Source organism: Trachurus japonicus, chromosome 1, assembly GCF_045865225.1.
Source record: "Trachurus japonicus isolate A0001 chromosome 1, Traja_1.0".
NCBI classification, from domain to species: domain Eukaryota; kingdom Metazoa; phylum Chordata; class Actinopteri; order Carangiformes; family Carangidae; genus Trachurus; species Trachurus japonicus.
The window spans coordinates 38,624,533-38,647,927 of NC_140907.1; the positions used below are offsets into that span (position 1 = coordinate 38,624,533).

The following is a 23,395-nucleotide window of genomic DNA, read 5'->3' on the forward strand; positions in this document are numbered from 1 at the left end:
AAAGTCCAGTGAGACTTGAACTGTGAATTGTTTTGGTTTAAAAAATAAACAAAACGAAAGAATAACAACTTGGATGCCTTGGCAACAAGACCCGGGTCGTTACCGTGGTTACACAAATAACAAAAGAGGAAGCAAAAATCACAAATTTTCTTCAACTTGAAGGCATTTCCAGGAATATAGGCATATTTGATGCTTTTTATTTTATTTTATTTTATTTTTTATAATTTAGTTCCTCACTTACCCATTTCAGCACCACGGACAGTGACTCTGTAAACTTCACTTGGTTGTGTAACAGCAAAACAAAACAAACAAAAAACTGTCCATTCATAAAAAAAAAAGTCCATTTATATTTATATTTTATTGCTTCTTCTGTTACACAACAAAAAATATAGAAAATGAGTCACCTATTATTACCTAATTCTGTTTATTTACTTATTTTTGATATTGTCTGTGGTTGAAGTAGCCTTGATCAGTATTGGTGATAATATAGGCTACCGGTAATTTAGCAAAATTACTATATCCTGCATATATTTCACTAATTGTGGAGTTCAAAATGGGAAATTGCAGTAAATTCTGTCTCTTCATTGCTTATAGGCTATTACTTTTTCACATGTTACATTATACACACAGTTGTACGTTTTATTTGTTGAATTGTTATTGTTATACTTTGACAAGTTAGTTTGACAAATTCAATTTGATTTTATTTCTTTTGCAAATCACAATCACAACAGACAGAATCTCAACGAAGGAACAAGATCTTAAAATATAACTTGTTATTTATTATTCTTTATGTCACGTGTTTCATGTGTGGTATTATTAGTACAACACTGGTAAAACAAACACTGTACTGTCCCTTTACATCGAAGGCAAAAAAAACGTTTTTTATTCAAATTTATTTCCATTCAATGCTGAGAAACCAAAAGTTTAAGGCAGCAAAATTCAAAGATAAACCCTGCACCCACTCACCCCCCGGCAGCAAAACCTATAAGCTCAGACAGAAACTCACATTATTTGCCCAAACAGAGGCATTTAAAACGGACAGAAGCTGGAAATATGAAACGTGTGTGTTTGTATCACTACAGCCTGAACATTCAAGACACTGCACCATTGTGTTTTGTTCTTCTGGTGGCTTCGGTTTGCCCTCAGCTTCTCCTCAGACGTTCATCGACAACATCAGGAACTGTCGAAGGTTCAGAGACAAAAATAATAATTAAAGGGATAGTATCATTTTTTTTAAAGTGGGTTTGTATGATGTACAAATAGCCCCTAAGTACTTTAATTGCAGTAGAAGACTCTCTGCACTCCTCCCGTTAGCAACGCCAGCCCATAATAGCCCTGCCCAGAGATTTACAACATACAGTGTTGTGAACAGACCCAAAGAAACGGCCTATTTTCACGGCCTAAAAGAGGTTTTATGTGAACAAAAATACACAGTTCCATTGTTCGCTATAATATAATTTTTTCCAGCCCTTCAAAGTGCAGGAAAAATACAGTTTTTATTTGGACCTAACCAACTCACGTATCTCTCCGCCCAGGGTTAGCGCCCGCCAATCAGCAGTTGGTTAGGTCCAAATAAAAACTGTGTTTTTCCTGCACTTTGAAGGACTGGAAAAAATTATATTATAGTGAACAATGGAACTGTGTATTTTTTTTCAGGTAAAACCTCTTTTAGGCCGTGAAAATAGGCCGTTTCTTTGGGTCTGTTCACAACACTGTATGTTGTAAATCTCTGGGCAGGGCTATTATGGGCTGGCGTTGCTAACGGGAGGAGTGCAGAGAGTCTTCTACTGCAATTAAAGTACTTAGGGGCTATTTGGAGATCATACAACCCAACTTTAAAAAAATGCTACTGTCCCTTTAAAGTTGCATTAATTCATAATAAAGTCCCAGAATCTGTGACATGAGACGGCTGTGGGTTTTACCTGCATCATGTTCATCCTCACGCGCCCTCGCTTGTGTTGGTCCACGGCCTGGAAAGCTCCTGGTGCAGAGGAGGGAAAGTGTTTGTGACCAAGTGTTTCTCATTAAAGGGATAGTTCACACAAAATTAAAAATTTTTTTCACTCATTATCTCCTCCCCCTCATGTGGACTAAGGGCTGGGAGAAGTTTCAGAGTCCTCCGTGGCTTCTCTGAGTTACAGGGGGTCTCGGCGTAGCAGTGCATGTCCATATGACGGTTACAGATGGATACCAACTGTCTTCGTAACAAAAAGACAGACCAAAAAACATCCAAATACCTCCATGCTGCTCGTATGTAATGTCCGTCTTGTATTGAAGCCCTGAAATGCGAAATTGTCCCGAAAAAATTAAATAAGTCTATATTTCAAGCTTGTTTTGTAGCGGAAGCTCCTCTTCCCAGTTCGTCCAAATTTGACGAACCGGGACAATTTCGCATTTCGGGGCTTCAATACAAGACGGACATTACATACGAGCAGCATGGAGGTATTTGGATGTTTTTTGGTGTGTCTTTTTGTTACGAAGACAGTTGGTATCCATTTGCAACCGTCATATGGACATGCTCTGCTACGCCGAGACCCCCTGTAACTCAGAGAAGCCACGGAGGACTCTGAAACTTCTCCCAGCCCTTAGTCCACATGAGGGGGAGGAGATCATGAGTGAGAAATTTCAATTTTGGGTGAACTATCCCTTTAATATCATTAACGTAGGAGGAGTGGATTTACTCAACGTACTGAACATGTTCTCCAGACGGACGATGCAGGTGAGGTAGTCGTCGAAGTCGATGTCGTAGCTGTCGTCAGCAAACCTCAGGCCGATCAGCTGCAGCAGCTTGTTGTTCAGGTGCATCCCTTAAATATTCATAATCATAATATTAGATTCAATTATGATCAAGTTTCTGTATTTAACTGCTTCAAATCATATGAAACACATGTTCAAAACACATCTGAATATCTGAAATGCACAAAAATCTTGGATAAAGTCCTATTTCTGTAAGTGAAACTTTATAAAACGGTTTTCAACTAGTTATTAATTAATGTAAATGTAAATTAATGTAATGCAAATGTCAAATATCCAATAATGTGCATTATGTAAGTGAATTAAATTGACATTAATAAACATGTGTATCATATGAGATTTTCTGTTATGACAGACAATAAAGTTTTCTGAAGTCTGAACTGTCTGCCAACAAATATAAAACAACATGAAAGTAAAAAAAACAAAAAACAGTTTGGACATTAAAGGGATAGTAGCATTTTTTTTAAAAGTGGGGTTGTATGATCTACAAATAGCCCCCAAGTACTTTAATTGCAGTAGAAGACTCTCTGCACTCCTCCCGTTAGCAACGCCAGCCCATAATAGCCCTGCCCAGAGATTTACAACATACAGTGTTGTGAACAGACCCAAAGAAACGGCCTATTTTCACGGCCTAGAAGAGGTTTTACCTGAAAAAAAATACACAGTTCCATTGTTCGCTATAATATAATTTTTTCCAGCCCTTCAAAGTGCAGGAAAAACACAGTTTTTATTTGGACCTAACCAACTCACGTATCCCTCCGCCCAGGGTTAGCGCCCGCCGATCAGCAGTTTGTTGTTTTTTCAGGTAAAACCTCTTTTAGGCCGTGAAAATAGGCCGTTTCTTTGGGTCTGTTCACAACACTGTATGTTGTAAATCTCTGGGCAGGGCTATTATGGGCTGGCGTTGCTAACGGGAGGAGTGCAGAGAGTCTTCTACTGCAATTAAAATACTTAGGGGCTATTTGGAGATCATACAACCCCACTTTAAAAAAAATGCTACTATCCCTTTAAAGTGTGTTCATGTTTCTTCGCAGCTCGACGTTCACCTGCAGCTTTGAGAGCAATGCGGAGTTCGTACGACGACATCTTCCCTGACCGGTCGGTGTCGAAGGACAGGAAGAGCATCTGCAGCAGCGACAGCACAACAGACATTTTTAAACATTTTTAAACACATCAGAGCTGATTTACAGTTTTACCACATGAAGCAACATGACACCTACAATCCACTTCTTCATCTTCTCCCAGAAAACCTTGAACTCTTGGAACTCCAGCATCCCTGTGTTGTCCACCTGGTTCACGGTGTTAAGAAAAACACTTCACAAGCCTCAAAACGGAAGCTTCGAGAAGCAACCACGACTTAAAGGGATAGTTCGACATTTTGGCAAATCGGCCCATTGCCATAACCCCTATAGTCATAGCAGTAGGTTCGTTACCTTTATTTGTCGGTGCAAGCTGTTTTTAGAACGGCGGAGCAGAGCCGTGAGCTGCTCAGAGCTACGCTACGGAGGCTCATTATGGGATTTCTTGGTTTCCCTCGTCAAACTCATCAAATACACAATCCAACAACTCCACAACGCTCTGGTGGACAAGTTGTGACCTGCACATTCACCACGCTATGAGATAATAACACAACGTTACCACACAGAGTTGTTTTAGTGGGAAATTCATGCAAAACCGCTGATGCACGTTGCCTTCAGGGACAGTTTTTCATCATCAGTCTCTGTATTTCCCTCTAAAACAACTCTGTGTGGTAACGTTGTGTTATTATCTCATAGCGTGGTGAATGTGCAGGTCACAACTTGTCCACCAGAGCGTTGTGGAGTTGTTGGATTGTGTATTTGATGAGTTTGATGAGGGAAACCAAGAAATCCCATAATGAGCCTCTGTAGCGTAGCTCTGAGCAGCTCACGGCTCTGCTCCGCCGTTCTAAAAATAGCTTGCAGTGACAATTAAAGGTAACGAACCTACTGCTATGACTATAGGGATTATGGCAATGGGCCAATTAGCCAAAATGTTGAACTATCCCTTTAATTTAACATTTTTCCTTCATAGATATTTTCTTTTAACTACAAAGCAGATAGGTGGAGTCACTGGAGGTTTCAGTCTCTAAATGAAATCCTTGAATTGAGTTGAATTGAACTGAAGTGAATAAAACTTTAACATATCTACGTTAGGTTCGATTCCACTAAGTTCCTGTGAGATATTTTCCAAAGTCAAAGTCTTAACCTCTAGTCGAAGTGAAGAGAAGCTTATTTTACGTCCTGAAATCACAAGGCTGAGATGAGTGAGTATGAGTATGAGTGTGGAAGGATACGTCCATCAGGTTGATGATGCTGTGGCAGGTGCTGAGGCTCAGGCCGTCGAACTTCACCTCTTTTCCTGAGGACAGAGGAGTAAAAACAGTAGATTAAGATCTAGTTCAATAGCTCAAAGACACGTTTGTTAATGTGACCAGTGAAATAACACCTGAAACCTTTAGATTTTGCCTGTGTTTGAGTCATGATTTGTGATTATTGTGTATGTTTCTGTTGTTCTCCCTCCCTGCCAGAGGGGGGTGCTGTTGTTTCTGACATTTATCTCCTGGTGATGACACCTAGATTAAATATGACCTCTGATAAAAAACTAACAATTTAAAGGTTGACTATGTAGAATTACCAGAACAATAACAGAAAAAGAATTCCAGCAGTCGATTTTCAGACCGTTGCTAGGCGGAGGAGGAGAACCATGCAGGATATTTACCTTATGTTTCATTTTCACCGTCATTAACAGCATAATAAATGACTTGCAGCTTGTTACAGGGAGAGTGGAGGCTCTCTGCCTTCACACCGCTGCTGCTCAGAGCCTCCGCCTCAGCTCGGTGGCACGAGAGTCCGCGACAGTGTTTATGACAGATAAGACTACACAAATACACCCATCCTAACAAGTATATGATAATCCATTGATCCACCGATTGATTATTAAAAAGGCTTGGTTGGAAACAAAGGCATATTAGTCTAGATGGAAACAGGGGTCAACGAGCACATAGTGGATTTTTTTTCCCCCACCAGTTTTTTCTTATTCTTTGAAGTGTCTACTTTAAGACTCTGACAGGTACCAGGATGAAAAAATGTCCCATGGGGTTTATTTTTAACCCTTTACTACACCTACCCAAAATCCGAACCTGAAAAAATCTAAAGAGAATTGCCATAGCTCTTGAAGCTAACAACCCAAAGAGACAAATAAACACATTTTTCTACACAATTTTGGGCCAAGGAATTCAATTGAATGGTTATTTGACCGGGAGGAGGCAGGAAAACAGCGGAGAATTGAGCCACGTGTCGGCTACGGGCAGGTACGAATGGAAACAGAACCTTGACAGAAAGTCATTGTCGAGCCCGTCAGAAATTTTTAGAATAATTAATTCAGATTAAATACAATTTTTTATGGAAAAGCAATACTTTAAACGCCTCTAAACGCCCCATGGGTGTATTATTTTTGAAAAAAATATAGCTTTTAATAAAGATTCTACATATTCAACCTTTAAGAGAAGAGGACCGAAACAGGATCCCTGAGGAACTCCACCCATAATAACTTTGCCATCTTTTTATCCATTTTACACATAGACACTGTGAATTTTTTTTTTTGACACAAGGGGTGGTTGGTGGTCAAGTGGTTAGAGAGCACATCCCATGTTGGTACATAGGCTATGCCTGAAGCGCTGATCGCTGGTTCAATTCCCAACCAAAACGACATAAAGCCCCGGTTAATGAACTTACTTCTGCTGAGAACTCCGTTGAGCATCTGCTGCAGCTCCCGGACAGAGATGGCCTTGTCCTGCAGACACACCAGAGTTAAAGAGGAAACTCACACGATGTCAAACACAACGATGGAAACACACAGACAGTGAAGCTGAAGCTGCTTCTTTGTTTGTTTGTTTTTTTTTTCTTACGTCACCGGCCAGCTGTTCAAAGAGCCGCCTCAGGCCTTTCTCCTCGTCTGACTCCTCCTCCGGCTCACTGGGCATGGGCGGCTGCACGGTGAAGGGAACCAGGGTTAGTATTATAAAACTAAAACTACAACTAGCAGTGAAACAATCATTTAGTCAAATGAACAATATTAAACTAACTTAAACTAAAATAAAAGTCAGATAACAGCAGCTTTAGTTGTAGTTTTCTTGTCGCTGTCTAAATATGCAGGAAGAAAAGGCCACAGCTCACTATGGGACGACTTGGAGTACAACCCACAGCTAGATAAGAGTGAATGGAACCTGATGAGGACTGATGGGAACATTATGGGATGTAACTAAAGGGAAAATCCCACAAATGCAGAATTTCATCTTCAGAGGTCTGACAGAGGCTTTAACCTGAAAAACTAAGACTAAGACTAAATAAAAACTAGTCATTTCCTCAACAATAAAAACTAAACTAAAACTGAAAAATAGGGGCGGTGCGTGGCGCAGTGGTTAAGGCGGCCGCCCCATGTAGAGGCTACAGTCCTCAGGCGGCCCCGGTTTGAATCCCGCGTCAGGCAGACCTTTCCTGCATGTCATTCCCCCTCTCTCTGCCTCCCCCTTTCCTGTCTATCTCTACTATGTGCTATCAAATAAAGGCGTCAAAAAAAATAAAAAAATAAAATAAAGCGAGGGACCGGTCTGGGGCCTTTAGTTGTTCTTTTTCTTTACTTTACAAAGTTGAATATAATAAATAAAAACTAACTAACTAAAATTGATTCATCACTTGTTGAACTCACTAAAACTAAACTTAAAAAAAAAAAAAAAAGGAAACTGAAAAACTAAATAAAACTAAAACCTTTAATGAAAATTTTAAAACTATAATAACCTTGAAGGAACACAGCATCTCTACAATCTATGGACTGAATGGACGATTGATTATCAGTTTACTTACGTCCGGCAGATCAGCATCGACGTTGCTTCCCATCTCCCTGTGCGACAGAAACACAAGTCTCAAGGTATGTACAGTAATCACATAGCAGAAAGCATGGGGGGGGGGGGGTCGTTAACACTCAGAGTAATATATTTATTTAGTATATTTTTTTCCCTTAGTTGTAATTTATCTTACTTTGTTATGTATATGTTTATGTCGGCATATATGTGTATGTATGTGTACGTGCACATGCATAGATGTGTGTATGTGTGTGTGCGTATATGTATAGTATGTGTGTTATACTGTTTTCTTCTTTTTCTTTTTTACTTTTTTTTTTTTTTTATCTTTGTTTTTTTTTATCCCCTTTTATCCACCACTTTCCGGAGAATGACGCTGGGTGTCGCCATGACACTCGATTCCACCGGAAAGATTAGCTGGGCTAACCGTTAGCTGTTAGCCGTTAGCAGTGTCTTAAATAACTCAATAAACGGCCCATGAAAATAATATTTTTCCAGCGGATATCCTAGTTCCAACATGACTGAGCTAACTGGAGTAGTTTCATGTCGTGTCCCACAACGGGAGGGTTTTAACAGCTGACGTCCTGGTGTTAGCTTTGCTGCTGCTGTTAGCTGTCAGCAGCAGCAAAGCTAACAACTACGATAACCATGACTAATTACAAAAACGTGCACACAGAAATAATTTGTTTTATAGACTTAACAAACATCAGATTTAGTCAAAACGGTTTTGGCAGCCCGGAGCCCCCACATTTGGTGCCTACACCGGCGGCTAACGCTACCAGTTAGCCCCTCGCTAGAACTGTTGGCTAACGCTACCAGTTAGCCGCTCGCTAGAACTGGTGGCTAACGCTACCAGTTAGCCGCTCGCTAGAATGCTACTAAAACCGACTTCCGTTGTGGTGTGACGCAATGGATCATGGGAAAATAAAGTGGTGGATAACCCTGTAGAGTGTGTAGGGAATGTCTGTCATTGTTTGTTAATTGTTTGTTTATTGGAAAATTAAAAAAATTAAAAAACCACTCACAGCGCTCCGGCCTTCTTCTCGGAGAAGACCCTGATGAGGAAGTCGGCCTCGTGGTGCGGCTGGAAGGTGGTGGGCACCAGCAGGTAGCTGCCCGGGGGCAGCGTGAAGCGCTCCGACACCTCCCGCATGTTGATGTAGGTCCGGCTGCGAGCTTTGGAGCCGTGGTAACGGAAGAAGTCCTTCCCCTGGTAGTCGTCGTCGTTAGGAGCCTGGACGGACAGATACAACTCAGATAGTTTCAGTTCAGATCGACTGGCCTACAGCTGTAGGTCCGGGTCCTGATCCAGTCACATGACTCCAGAGATCAAATGTTCCTGGAGGTCCGGATGATTCTACTCATCTTTACTTTACTTTATTTCTTTATTTGGTCGGGACAATGCATATTAATGGACAGTGAGTGCTAGAGTACTCAAAGTAAATACACCGGATTTAGCACATGTGCTACATTACATCCATAGTCCCCAAAACAATACAACAATTAACATAAAAAGTCCATAAAGACGGAGGACCAGTAGATAACAGAAGAAGTACATTTACATAGTTACAGGGTTAGACATGATTCTATATATAATCTATGTAGCTGGAATTAACATGATTCATTGAAATATAAGAATATATCTATACAGTTGAGCTTGACATTATTTGTTGAATTATAAAATATATATATATATCTATACAGTAAGTTGCAATTAACATGATACATTGAAATATAAAAATATAGGGACGTACTGTGTCGGTATATGTGTGTATGTATGTATGTATGTATGTGTGTATCTATGTATGTGTGTATGTGTGTATGAATATGCGTCATTCCGATCAGACTGCTTATGTTTTTTATAATGAAATGAGAAACGAGGGTGCGGCAGCTATAAGCTTTGCTTCAGCCGCAACCCTTTTCCACCAGCTATATAGTACTTGTTACTACCTTGAATTTGTTTTGTTGAAATTTTGATGCTGTGATCGAAATAAACACTCACTCATTCATTCATTCATTCATTCATTCATTCATTCATTCATTCATTCATTCATTCATTCATTCATTCATAAATCAATAAATCATATAACAGGGCCGTTGTATAGGGGAGAAAGGTGATGATAATTCTAGGGGCCCAGCGCCCAGTGGGGCCCACAAGAAATCCCAGTAGTCTAATCTTTGTATGACTGATTTATTCTGCGTAAGACCCTGACTAATACTCATAGTACACTGTAAAAACTCAACATCTTTCCAAGAATATTTGTCTTATTTCTCGTCCAAATGTCTCATTTCTAGTCAAAACTAATCTCTTTCCACTTAAAATAAGACTCATCACCTAAAAATTAACTTGTTTTTACATCATTTTCACTTAAATTCACAATAAATAGAAAAATCTGCCAGTGAAAGTAAGTTTTTTGTGCTTGTAATAAGGAAGAAAAACCTGCTCCACTATCAGATTTTTCTACTTATTCCAAGTGAAAATCAGCTTGAAAGAAGTAAAAAGTGTCTAAAAACAAGCTACTTTTAATATGATGAGTCTTATTTTAAGTAGAATGAGATTTTTTTTGACTAGAAATGACATTTTGACTAGAAATAAGACAAATATTCTTGGTAAGATACTTGAGTTTTTGCAGTGTAATGCTGCATTAGCATCAAAACAAAGAAGGCTAAATAAAAAATGATAATACATATGCAGCCTGCTCTAAGAAAAAAAACTGGAAAGGTTAGGGGGGAGGGGCCCACTTTAGTATTCTTTAATGGGGCCCAGAATTCCTAGCAACGGCCCTGGCCTATAAACAAATACATACAGGTCGCGTCATCTCTTATTTCTACAATTATAAAACGTCCCATGGTTGAAATAGTTTATTTTTAGTGCAGTTTTGACTCTGTTTTTTAAACCTTGGCTAAAAGAAAATGAAAGCGATGTGTTTATTCTGACCTCGTACACAGCGAAGCCGATGGTCTCCAGGTCCAGACCTTCCTTCCTCAGGCTGCGTCGGTTCTTCTGCATCAGAGCGATCACCACGCTGCACACGTCGTCCTCGTCGTCGGCGTCCTGCAGCTCCAGCTTGTACTGAGGGTTGGTCCAGAATGTGTCTGAGGGTTCAGAGAGGAAGAGTTTTAGTTTTTTTACATTTGAACAGTTCAGTGTCTTAAAGGGATAGTTCAACATTTTGGCAAATTGGCCCCATTGCCATAATAATCCCTATAGTCATAGCAGTAGGTTCGTTTCCTTTAATTGTCGGTGCAAGCTGTTTTTAGAACGGCGGAGCAGAGCCGTGAGCTGCTCAGAGCTACACTACGAACGGAGGCTCATTATGGGACTTCTACGTTTTTTCCTCATCAAACTCATCAAATACACAATCCAACAACTCCACAACGCTCTGGTGGACAAGTTGTGAGCTGCACATTCACCACGCTATGAGATAATAACACAACGTTACCACACAGAGTTGTTTTAGAGGGAAATTCATGCAAAACCACTGATGCGCGTTGCCTTCAGGGACAGTTTTTGATTTTGATTTTGATTTTGATTTGATTTGATTTGATTCATTCGTCCATTCCACAAAACATAAACATACACAAACAAGTCAAAATTTCATGATCAATATGGGCGAAAGGGCGAAGGCAGAAGCAAAGCTTGTTAAAGGGATAGTTCAACGTTTTGGCAAACTGGCCCATTGCCATAATCGCTATAGTCATAGCAGTAGGTTCATTACCTTTAATTGTAGGTGTAAGCTATTTTCAGTACGGCGGAGCGCAGCAGCAGGCTGCTCAGAGCTACGCTATGGAGGCTAACGGAATTTCTTGGTTTCCCTCATTAAACTCATCAAATTCAACATCCCAAAACTCCACAGCGCTTTTGTAGACAAGTTGTGACCTGCACAACCACCACGCTATGAGATAATGACGGAACGATATGAAACGGAGCCGTTTTCGAGGTAAATACAGGGTAAATACGGAGACTGCTTGCTGAAAAACTGTCCCTGAACGCAACGCGCATCAGCGGTTTTGTATGAATTTACCTCGAAAACGGCTCCGTTTCGTATCGTTCCGTCATTATCTCATAGCGTGGTGGTTGTGCAGGTCACAACTTGTCTACAAAAGCGCTGTGGAGTTTTGGGATGTTGAATTTGATGAGTTTAATGAGGGAAACCAAGAAATTCCCTTAGCCTCCATAGCGTAGCTCTGAGCAGCTCACGGCTCTGCTCCGCCGTACTGAAAATAGCTTGCACCTACAATTAAAGGTAATGAACCTACTGCTATGACTATAGCAATTATGGCAATGGGCCAATTTGCCAAAATGTTGAACTATCCCTTTAATGCCTACCCTGTTTACAGGAAGAAAAATTACAATAACAAAACAAAACAAAATTTGTAAGAAGATTACACTGGAAGAGTAGAGTACGTAAAGTGAACAGTATCAAAACAAAACAAGCAGAACCACCATTTAGTAATAATAATTAACTTACTTTATCCTAGTGTTAAATATTTATTCAACACATTGATTTTAAACATCCATTTGAATTGGGTAATAGTAGTACATGATTTTAATTCATTGTCAAGGCTATTCCATAATTTTACTCCAATAACAGAAATGCATTTGCCTTTAGTATTTGTCTTTGCTTTTGGTTTGTTTAAAATGCAGGTCCCCCTGAGGTCATACTGGGACTCTCCAGTTTTTCATCATCAGTCTCTGTATTTCCCTCTACAACAACTCTGTCTGGTAACGTTGTGTTATTATCTCATAGCGTGGTGAATGTGCAGCTCACAACTTGTCCACCAGAGCGTTGTGGAGTTGTTGGATTGTGTATTTGATGAGTTTGATGAGGAAAAAACCAAGAAATCCCATAATGAGCCTCCGTAGCGTAGCTCTGAGCAGCTCACGGCTCTGCTCCGCCGTTCTAAAAATAGCTTGCACCGACAATTAAAGGCAAGGCAAGGCAAGGCAATTTTATTTGTATAGCCCGTTTTTACAAACAGTTTGTCTCAAAGGGCTTTACATCCCATCATAACAACATCCTCTGACCTTAGACCCTCACATCCACTGAGGAAAAACTCCATGGAAAACCCTTTAACAGGGAAAAATCTGAGAAACCTGAGGGTGAGCAAAAAAGGTAACGAACCTACTGCTATGACTATAGGGATTATGGCAATGGGGCCAATTTGCCAAAAATGTTGAACTCTCCCTTTAATGTGTCTTCACCAGCAGCCGTTCTCACCGATGTAGTTCCTGCAGCCTCCAGCGGTGGAGCCGCGGATCCAGTTCCCCTCGAACAGACTGACCTCCCAGTGGCGCTTGGAGTTGTCGGTGAGGTCGTCGGGGGTCATGTTGCAGATCTCCACCTTGTCGTAGTTCCTTTTGAAGTCGTCAAACTCCATCCTGCATCACAAACACTGTCAGTGTCACCACCACACACAGCACAGTCTCACCAAGAGGGTTTATCACGTTTAAAGCAGAAGTAAGCGATCCGGTGGTTTTGTCTAACTTCCTGTCAGCAGATGGAGTTAGCAGTCCCCGCCCTCGTCCCTACGTCACCACATTCACGCGCATCCCTTGGCTGCACACACAGAGAGGACTGCCCCTTTATGCCGTTCTCTCTCCTCATTGGATAAAGGTTGTAGGATCCAAGGAAAGTTTTCTCCTGGGCTCAGAGCAGAGCAGAGTGACTGACAGACCCGTGTTTCAGACCAAACACTCTATAGAAGTGATTGCTGTCAGAAGATACAACTATTTAAGACTTAGATTAACACAAATATTCAGCTTACTTCTGCTTTAAAATTAGACTTGTAGTTCTTAAGACCACTTTTTTGTGGTCTCGGTCTCGACAGTGTTTGGTCTCGGTCTTGTGTCTCTTGTAGCCTACAATATCCAGGCAGGCATGCTTTTTTTATTTGAATATCATTATTTATGCGCCCCCTTCAAGTGGGACCAAAAATGTATTTTGTGACACAGACGTGTTGGCACTCGTCCTCTCACGTTCTACAACTCAGGCGGAATAGCAAAATATGGTGTAACTAGTTGGTTCTTTTTGGTCTCGTTCTCGGTCTTGAGCTCAACTGGTCTTAGTCTTGACTTGGTCTTGGTCTTGGTCTTGATACTCTCTGGTCTTGATACTCTCTGGTCTTGGTAGTGTCTTGGTCTCGGTTCAGGCGGTCTTGACTACAAGTCTTTAAAATACCACAAAAGGACACCAGGTCTGAGTCGGCCCACTCAGACAGTTAAAGGTCGTCTGTATTCATCTTGTGGTTTATTGTTTATTTTACATTTCAACGGCGATGCTAAAACAAAGTCTGAGACAACGGATCAGATCCCTTCACCTTCAGTTTTCACCACATACACACACTCACCAGAATTCACCGTCCTCTGATGAGTTCTGCAGGATGCGTCTTTTTTCCGCTTGGTCGACGTAACCCCACTCTCTGGACCTGAGACACACACAGGAAACATGACTCAGCACTGGGAGTCAGCATCATTTGTTTTTCCTGTAAACTGCATGTGGATCATATGTTATGAATGAGTGATCTGGGACAGACAGACAGACAGACAGACAGACAGACAGACAGACAGATAGATGGTGCATGTCCATATAACGGTTGCAAATGGATACCAACTGTCTTCGTAACAAAAAGACACACCAAAAAACATCCAAATACCTCCATGCTGCTCGTATGTAATGTCCGTCTTGTATCCAATTTGGACGAACCGGGAAGAGGAGCTTCCGTTACAAACAAGCTTGAAATATTGCTTCAATACAAGAGGGACATTACATACGAGCAGCATGGAGGTATTTGGATGTTTTTTGGTGTGTCTTTTTGTTACGAAGACAGTTGGTATCCATTTGCAACCGTCATATGGACATGCACTACTACAGGGGCCAGGGGACACTGCTGAAATTTCAATTTTGGGTGAACTGTCCCTTTAACCCCCTGTGTTGTGTCTCTTCATTCTTACTTGTCACTCCAGGGGCCGTTCCACTCGACTTGACCCCACGGGTTTCTGACCCGGATCAGCTTGACCTTCTGACCCCGGTAGTTCACCTGGAAGTCAGACAGGAAGAGGAGAAATGTTCTGTTTATTGAGATTTAACAATGGAAATCATTTTTCAAGTAAAGAATAACTTAAAACTATAATTTAAGAGGGTTAGCTATTGATTTTCGAAATGTGTAAATGTGTAAAGTGAGAACTAATATAAAATACAAATGTGTTTCAGTCTTGGGAGTTAAAATGTGGAATAAGCTCAGTGATGAGTTGAAGACATGTAGTTCTTTGTTGAGTTTTAAGAAAGCCTTGAAATGAATAATTAAAATACAGCAATGATTACTTTCATCTTATTATTTTGTACTGTTGATTCTAGGTAATCTAATTTCATATTTAGGTAAATATAAGCCTATTCCCTTTTCAGTCACTGTATGATGTTTTCTTTGGTTGCAATTGTGTATAATATGTGCTGGCTAAAATGGTTGATTTGATATTGGTGTTGTGTGGCCGAAATAAACAATTTCATTCATTCAAAAGATTGCAAAACTCTGGATATTTACTTTATAGTTTAAATTATAAAGTCCAACTGGTAAAACGGTGCTCATACAGGCTGTTCAGACTCAGCTCCTGTGGTGATGTCACGACGGGAGTGAGGCCGGCCCCTCAGCGTGATAAAACGCCTACCACGTCTGTTTCTATGGCTGCAGTGCACAGCAAGAAACTCCTGAGTTAAACTGATGAAATACCAACCAATTTTAAGTCAAAAAGTGGTAATAATCTTTGCTGTGTACAGTCACCATGTAACTTAAAGGTGCAGGCACAGAAACAGCTTGTTCTCAGTAGAGCTCATCTGAGCCACTTTTAGACAGCCGACATTCAGGACCACGGATCAGTTTGGGGCGATACATTTACAATACAGTGTAGTTGGACGTTTGACAGCTGAGTGAAGTTGAGAAAAAAGAGTATAATATGGGACCTTTAAAAAGAAAATTCATTCTGTTAGACCTAAAATATTAGGAAACTAGAGCCCCAGGTTGAATTTGCCCAGAATTGTCCTTTAAAGACCCCCTAAACCAAAAATGCACTTTTTTAAATGATTAACATGTCAATTTAGTGTGTGGGCTCTGCTACAAGGCATTTCAGGGGCAAAATTGCTAATCCACGCCATAACTGAGCATTTTAGACTTGAAAATGCAGTTTCAATACGTTTCAATACCAGACTCTGAAAAAACTGGATTCAATTTTTCAAATTGGAGTCAGTTTTCGTGCGTCACAAAACTGTAGCAACCAATCCCGTTGATTTTCCCCCCATCTCATTACATAAAATATGAACAGGGTACAAAGCGGGAGTAACGTACGTTAAACAGCGATGACGGCGACGTTGCTTCGTGTTCGGGTGAGGAGCGGTGATACCAGCCTGTTACCGAGCAACAGCCGTTATTTGCTGTAGTAGTTCACCATGACAGTGACACTCTACATATAGAGCTAGATGCAGTGTATGTATGCAGTTAGTTGCAGTGGCTGAGCGGCAGCGTCGCCGCCTTGTAAGCGGGAGATCCGTGTTCGGGTCTGGACGTGGTCTCTTTTTTTTTCTTTTTCTTTGTTATAAACTTTATTCACATTTCGGTTTACATTCAAATTTACATTTACTCGCCGGAGGAAACACAAGCTTGCACGTGAAACCTGACGTGAGCTTCGTGTTTTGAAATCACCTTTCTGTCTCCCTTGCCCCTGACCATGCCCCTGACCCGCACCACCGTTACCTAGCAACCCTGACCAGGCAGTCATGCATATGAATAGAAGATGAATTTTTCAATGAGGGAGAAATAATGGACGTGTTTTTAGTGTCTTGGAGAGTTATTTTAAACAACTTTGTGTAGGTAAGCAATTTTAATCAAAGAATAGTCATAGCAGAGCATTTTTACAAATTTTAAAATGCCTCTTTAGGGGGACTTTAAGTTCAGACTCGTACCTCCTCCAGGCCGGTGATGGAGTAGGCGTGTCCCTTCACCAGGCCGGTGGACGTCTTGGCCTCAGACTCTGCAGAGCTGGTGATCTGGAGAAAAACCAGAACATCCAGTCAGGTAGAAACAGAAACAGCTGAGGAAACGTTTCATTTCCTCCGCGGTAAAACAAGACACTTATCAGAGGTGTTTACGTCAATAGAGCATCCCATCATGGAGCCTCTGTCCAGGGCCTTCTTCATGATGGAGAACAGGTTGTTAGGAGCGTTCTTGGTTTCGTACACCTCGCCCACGCCGCCGGTGAAGTCCTCCATGGCCTCCATGGTGCTGCCGCCCTTCAGGGACTCGTAGCTGCCGTGAAGCCTGAAACCACAGCAACGAGTTAACAACTGACAAGAAACAAGAAGAAACCGTGTGTTCGTGTTCTCACATTATCTGCAAAATACAAGTGAGGCTGCAGGTTTGAGCAAATAAAAGCACGTTCCTGTGAATACGTCTCTTAAAGCCCGTTTGAGCAGTTTCTAAGATGCTACGGTTCTCAAAGACCCGACCCGGTCCGATCCGCAGGTGTTGAAGCCTGGACCTGATGCAGCTGGACTCACCAGCATTAGTTCTCGGCTGGACCACGGCAAAATAAATAAATAAATAAATAAATAAAGAAGCCCGTGGTCCGACCTGACCCAATTTCTAATCAGAATTTTAATAATAGAAAACATCTTTTGTTTTTTATGCCAAGTCTTGACTTGTAGGCTAATTGTATTATTTACATTTTTTTTTTTAATATAAATTTTATATTGTTAACCTGTTTGGTTTGATATTTTATATTCTTTGGTCTCAGGTAATTTTCAGAAGGAACAAATGTGCAATCCTTATTTGTAATGTTGTATGTTTAAATTTACAGTAAGTTAACTTTTGGCACTTGCAATAAATGGGCTTTTTGGAGCCAATAAAAAAGCCAAATGCTTGATCATTCAAAGCCACATCATTTTGGTTGTTTAAAAACGAAAAAAAAAAAAAAAAATCTGATTAATGGATTAATCGATCAATAAAGTGCTAGATTAATCGAAAAAGAATCGATAGCTGCAGCCCTACAATAAAGTGAGGGACCGATCTGGGGCCTTCTTGACTTTAGAAGTCGTGCAGCTTCCTGTTAGTGGGTTTGACAATAAGCTGAGTTTGTTTGGTGAGTGTAGTGAGTTGAGCCTTCTTGGCCACCGTAGGATCGCTATGCTGTCGTTAACTCCGCCCCCTTTCCTACCATTAGTTAACAGTGAATGCTTAGGGCTGTTAGCTTTATGCTGCAGCATCAGTGCGGGTGTGTGTGTGTGTGTTTACTTGGCGTAGGCCTTCTCCAGCAGGGCGCTCCAGAACTCGTTGTTGGAGGCCGAGTGCAGCATGATGAGCTGGTTCCTCACGGCCGGCAGCCGGTCGTCCACCACCACGTCCAGCCACTTGTTGTGCTGCCAGAACTGAGGGACAAGGTGGAAGAGTTAGAAACATTTTACTTTGGCTCATTTGTCAACAGGAATGTGTGATAGGCTGAGACCAGACACACACGCCCCCTAGAAATAGTCCTCTCACTGCAAAAACTCACAATCTTCCCAAGAATATTTGTCTTATTTCTTGTCAAAATGTCTAATTTCTAGTCAAAACTAATCTCTTTCCACTTAAAATAAGACTCATCGCCTAAAAATTAACTTGTTTTTAGAGACTTTTTACTTCTTTCAAGCAGATTTTCACTTGAAATAAGTAGAAAAATGATCTGCCAGTGAAAGGAAGTTTTTTGTGCTTGTATTAAGAAAAACTTGCTCCACTGTCAGATTTTTCTACTTATTTCAAGTGAAAATCTGCTTGAAAGAAGTAAAAAGTGTCTAAAAAAAGCTACTTTTTTAGGTATAACTATGTATGTATGTATAAATATACTTATTTGAGTTATAGTGAGATTTGTTTTGACAAGAAATGACATTTTGACTAGAAATAAGACAAATATTCTTGGTAAGATTTTGAGTTTTTGCAGTGCTTGAAAATCAACCAAAAGACCTTATTGTTTAATTGATCTACAATTTTTTCTTTAAAAGGTGTTTTTTTCCTAAAAAATAAAAACAAACTGTCCAAATATTTCTCAGTAATCTTTTGTGACGTCATGGAGACAGATGGCTATCACTATCACTGGATGAGCTGGATGCTGGGAAAGACTAAGATAGATTGTATAATGTCCAAATTTAATAAAGTTCAGAGATTCAAAACCTCAGACAGAGTGAATGACTGACTGTACCTGGAAGTGGAAGATGCCGGCGTATCTGCGGCCGAAGTCCTGGTCGTGGGGAACGACTCGGGCCAGAGTTTCTTTCTTGAGGGTCAGCGAGGCGATGGCCGCCAGGAGCCAGCAGTCGCCTGTGGTCACAACCAGGTGCATGATGGGTAACAAGGAAACGCATTATATATTATTATCACTTTGATCACAGAAGAGGATATCAGTTTATATCATATATGATCTGTACGTATGTATGGAAAACATCTGCATAATGTATTTTACAAGCTGCAACATTATATGATTAATTAATATTATGCAAATGTACCAAAACCATATAAATCTATTTACTTCTACATGTTTTTGTTATTAATTTTGAAACATGCACATCCGTCTTTTATATTTACATTTATATAATATAATAACATGTGTGTATGTGCAATAAAAGCATGTGTTGAAACTACGTACATGGGAGATTCTTAATGGTCAAATCTATATGACACATATTTATGTATTATGTATACATATAAACAATTATATACATGTTTTATATATTATTATCATTTCAGGTTATTTTATTATAGGGTCTTTTATTTTATTTTTTTTAAATGTCATTTATCCTGATTAACATATTTCACTCCTTCATCTTTAACATGATGAATGACAAAAGTTAAGTTTCATTTATGATTATTATGTATATGACATATGTTTTTGTTTTATATGTACATGTATTTCACAAATACACAGAAAAGTATTCAGACCCCTTCAATTTTTCACTATTTCTCATGTTGCAGCTTTTTGTTAAAATCAATAAAATTCTTTTTTTTCCTCCACCATCGCAACATTTTTGCAAATGAATTAAGAAGAAAACTGAAATGTATAATTGTTTTAACTATTGTAAAGCACATTGAGTTTGTCTTGTGCATGAAATGCGTTTTATAAATAAAAATTGATTGATTGAAATTGATTGAAATATGACGTAAACATACAGCTGCAGAAAGAAATGAAGAGATCACTTTCACAAATGTTTCTTAAAAAGCATCTCTACATGTACGGCACTCGTTTCATTACAGTTTTTTGTTTTGTTTTTTAATACCAACACAAACCATTTATTCATTTAGGAATGAATATGAACATGTGCATTACTTTGTATTATTATTATTCAAGGTCTGAAAAGACTTTTTAAATTTTTTGTTATTTTGACTAGTTTAGTCATTTTCTGCCAATAAATGACAATATTTTTTATTTCAGTTTTGGGAGAAATGTTGTTGAACAAACTTGTTCATTTTACTCAAATACACTGCAAAAACTCAATATCTTACCAAGAATATTTGTCTTATTATATTTCTAGTCAAAACAAATCTCATTATACCTAAAATAAGACTCATCACATTAAAAAGCAGCTTGTTTTTAGACACTTTTTACTTCTTTCAAGCAGATTTTCACTTGAAATAATCTGATAGTGGAGCTTGTTCTTATTACAAGCACAAAAAACTTGTGGAACTTGTGGAAAACAAGTGGAAAGAGATTAAGTTTTGACGAGAAATGAGACATTTTGACAAGAAATAAGACAGATATTCTTGGAAGATTTTGAATTTTTTGCAGTGTAAGTAGTAAAAGCAGATAAACTGATGGTGTTGAAGTGGTCTCTTCATGTTTTGTAGGTGTTGTACTGTACTGACCCAGCTGTCCCTGACAGATGTCGGTCCTGTTGGCGTCACCGACGATGAACTTTGGGTTTTCACAGATCTCCTGCAGAGAGACGGAGAGAGAGAAAGAACAGGTTTGTTATAGAGAGAGGGAGGAGAGGAGAGGAGAGGAGAGGAGAGGGAGGTGACATTAGGTGTGTTCACATTCCAGTCATATTAATCAAGCCGTGAATCCCAGTCACTGGAACTCCGAGACAACAACAGGTTATTCACCGAGCGCAGCAACACCCAACACAGAAATGTGTAGTAGGCCGACTGCAACGTAACATGACGACAGCTGAGTGAGTGAATGAGTGAGTGAATGGTCGCAGTCTGAGGGGATGAAGATGGAAAAATCAATCAACATGGAGCTCGTTTAGAGATAGAAAACGAGGCGGTGCGTGGCGCAGCGGTTAAAGCCTCTATCTCTACTATGTGCTATCAAATAAAGGCAAAAAAACCCCCAAAAATATAAATACAGGAAACATATAAAACTTCCCTGAGTGGGTGAAACAGACTGGAGCTCTGGGTTCAGTCGTTTATCTTGGTTTCAGAGCAGGTGTGTGTGTGTGTGTGTGTGTGTGTGTGTGTGAGGACAAAGTCTGCAGTCAGGAAACTGTCTCTATTTACTCTGTGTCCTGCAGAACTGGTTTCACAGCTGCAGACCATCAGAAGAAAACCTCAAAACCACTTTTAATAAATGTCTTTTCTTTCATTTAATTTGACTGATACTAATAAAAGGTGATAAATCAGTCTACAGAGAATCAGTCTTATAAAGCCTGCTGAGGTAGACTGAAATCGGTACCCTAACCTAACTCACTGTTTTTGGTCTAATGTACTATCTGTATCTGAAATGGAGAAGATATTTGGTTTCTCTCATACTGGGCCTCCCAAATTGTTGTTTAACATCTCTCTCGAGAATGAATAAAGGTTATAATAACATCCAAACATAATAAGAGGCTGAACTGTATTCTTACTTATGCAGCCAGAAAGAATATTCTGTTACAATGGATCAATGAAAAGGTACCAGGTAAGGAAAAGGGATTTTCTTGAATGCTCATACTGTATATATATTTTTAATGTAACCCTAATTATATATATAGTTTGTCTACTTGTTTTGTTTTTCATTCCTGTGGACCATATTATATTATGTATCCACCCATTTCTTGTAAAAGTTAAAGGGACAATGAGGAGTTTCTATTTGGTTATAAAAAAGTCTCATATTAAAGTGGATGAATCTCCGCTACCCACACTTGTTAATGGCCCATTTTAGATCAATATATCGTTCTGTCTCTATCGTTATTTTGTTATTTTTCAGTTTCGTGGCGAGTCATGAGAATAACGCCGCCGAATAAATCTCCGTTTATGGTGGGAACTACGACGGTATGTGATCGTCTTCCAACCTCTGACTTTAATTCTTGATGAATGAAAACATGAGTCTGTCTTGCGCCGGTCAAAGGCTCATAAATGTAGTAGTGAAAACACTTTTTGCTTTTCCAAAACTCCTCGTTTGTCCCTTTAATTTTATAACTGCTGTACATGGGAGTTATCTTACACAGGTTCTTTGATGTGGATGACAATCTGATGGTACAGATTTAATGTAATTTAATTTTGTTAACTTGTCTTTTTCATGTTGTGATTGCAGATTTATGTTTAAATGTAACAGGTTTTAACTGTGGACTAATGGGGATCAGAACAAATAAAACTAAATAAAACAGACAGACTTCATCCTCCTCCTCCTCCTCCTCTTCATCCTCCTCCTACCTTGGGCCTCTTCCACTCGATGTGGACCGGGACGCTCTGGCTGTAGTAGAGCGAGGAGTCGGTGGCGGGGAAGTCCGGGTCCTCGAACAGGACGCCGTCCCGCAGACACTCGTCCCTCAGCTGCTGGAAAGACTTCCCATCGGCCTGAGTGTCCAGGGCCCGGCTCGGCGGCGGCGTCGGCATCTTCTCCTTCTCTTTCTCCTTCTCTTTCCCCCAGAGGTGTGAGGTGTGATGGAGAGAGTGTGTGAGGTGTGTGTGAGTGAGTGTTTGAGGTGTGAGTGAGTGTTTGAGGTGTGAGTGTGTGTGATGCAGGTGTTTGAGCCGTCTGGTCGGTCGGACTGGAAGGTGACACACCCTCCAGGCTGGAACTGGTTTGTCCTCCTGTGCAGGTGAACCTCGCCCTCCTCTCTCTCCTCCTCTACTCCTCCCTCTTTCCCTCTCTCTGGGTTTGGCTGCAGGAAACACTCACTCACTCACTCACTCACTCACTCACTCACTCATTGATGATTTAGGAAAAAAAACAACAGGACAAACAGCACAGACAGTGAACAGAAACTACACACACACACACACACACATTCCTGCAGCTACTGGAGGTTTCACATCCATTTATGAAGAGCATTCATGTTCAAAGTGCCTTCAGACTGGAATAATCTTCCTTTAAAGGGATAGTTCAACATTTTGGCAAATTGGCCCATTGCCATAATCCCTATAGTCATAGCAGTCAACACAGTCTCACCCCTTTGCGTCAAACGGTTGACGCTTGGTCAAGGCCCCTTACGTCAATATACTGACGTGGAGGGGGTACCCTCGAGGTCGTTTCTCGACGAATAGGGCCACTCATAGACTTGAATGCAAATCCCTCATTGTCGGATTTTGACGAAGGGGGGCGGGACCGTTTCTCCCTCACTCCCAGTGCGTCAACAGCCTGACGAACGGTCACTGTCCCTCCTCGTCACATGCCTGACTCATTAGGTGCCCGTTTTTCGTCAGGTTTTGACGCGCTCGGCTTTCAGTTGATTCCAATGCAGTTCCCTTCGCGGCGATATGTGACGCTCAGAGCAAGTGATCCAGCCGACCCGGCTGCGGCACTGACAGACGCTGTGAGCAGAG

At 40.4% G+C, this 23,395-nt stretch overlaps 1 protein-coding gene across 1 annotated transcript; it reads right to left on the reverse strand.

Annotated features, from left to right (window-relative positions):
* Positions 1–792: 792 nt before the first annotated feature.
* capn9 (calpain 9) lies at positions 793–22,549 on the reverse strand. Its single transcript, XM_085787543.1, has 20 exons — positions 22,283–22,549; positions 20,513–20,582; positions 18,855–18,973; positions 17,915–18,048; positions 16,774–16,942; positions 16,588–16,671; positions 14,589–14,674; positions 13,985–14,062; positions 12,856–13,016; positions 10,572–10,729; positions 8,659–8,867; positions 7,638–7,674; positions 6,683–6,763; positions 6,510–6,567; positions 5,069–5,133; positions 3,975–4,043; positions 3,801–3,879; positions 2,691–2,807; positions 1,923–1,981; positions 793–1,180 (listed from the first exon to the last, which is right to left on the reverse strand). Exons 1-20 carry the CDS (start codon positions 22,463–22,465, stop codon positions 1,154–1,156), a joined length of 2,043 nt encoding a protein of 680 aa, XP_085643669.1. The 5' UTR covers positions 22,466–22,549; the 3' UTR covers positions 793–1,153.
* Between the last annotated feature and the right edge of the window lie 846 nt (positions 22,550–23,395).

Bases quoted from the DNA above. Each gene is read 5' to 3' on its own strand.
- capn9 (XM_085787543.1), bottom strand. From the start codon at position 22,465: ATGCCGACGCCGCCGCCGAGCCGGGCCCTGGACACTCAGGCCGATGGG. The intron at 18,974-20,512 runs GTCAGTACAGTA...TTGTGACCACAG, and splicing joins CATCTGTCAGGGACAGCTGG to GCGACTGCTGGCTCCTGGCG. The intron at 5,134-6,509 runs GTAAGTTCATTA...CTCTGTCCTCAG, and splicing joins CAACGGAGTTCTCAGCAGAA to GAAAAGAGGTGAAGTTCGAC.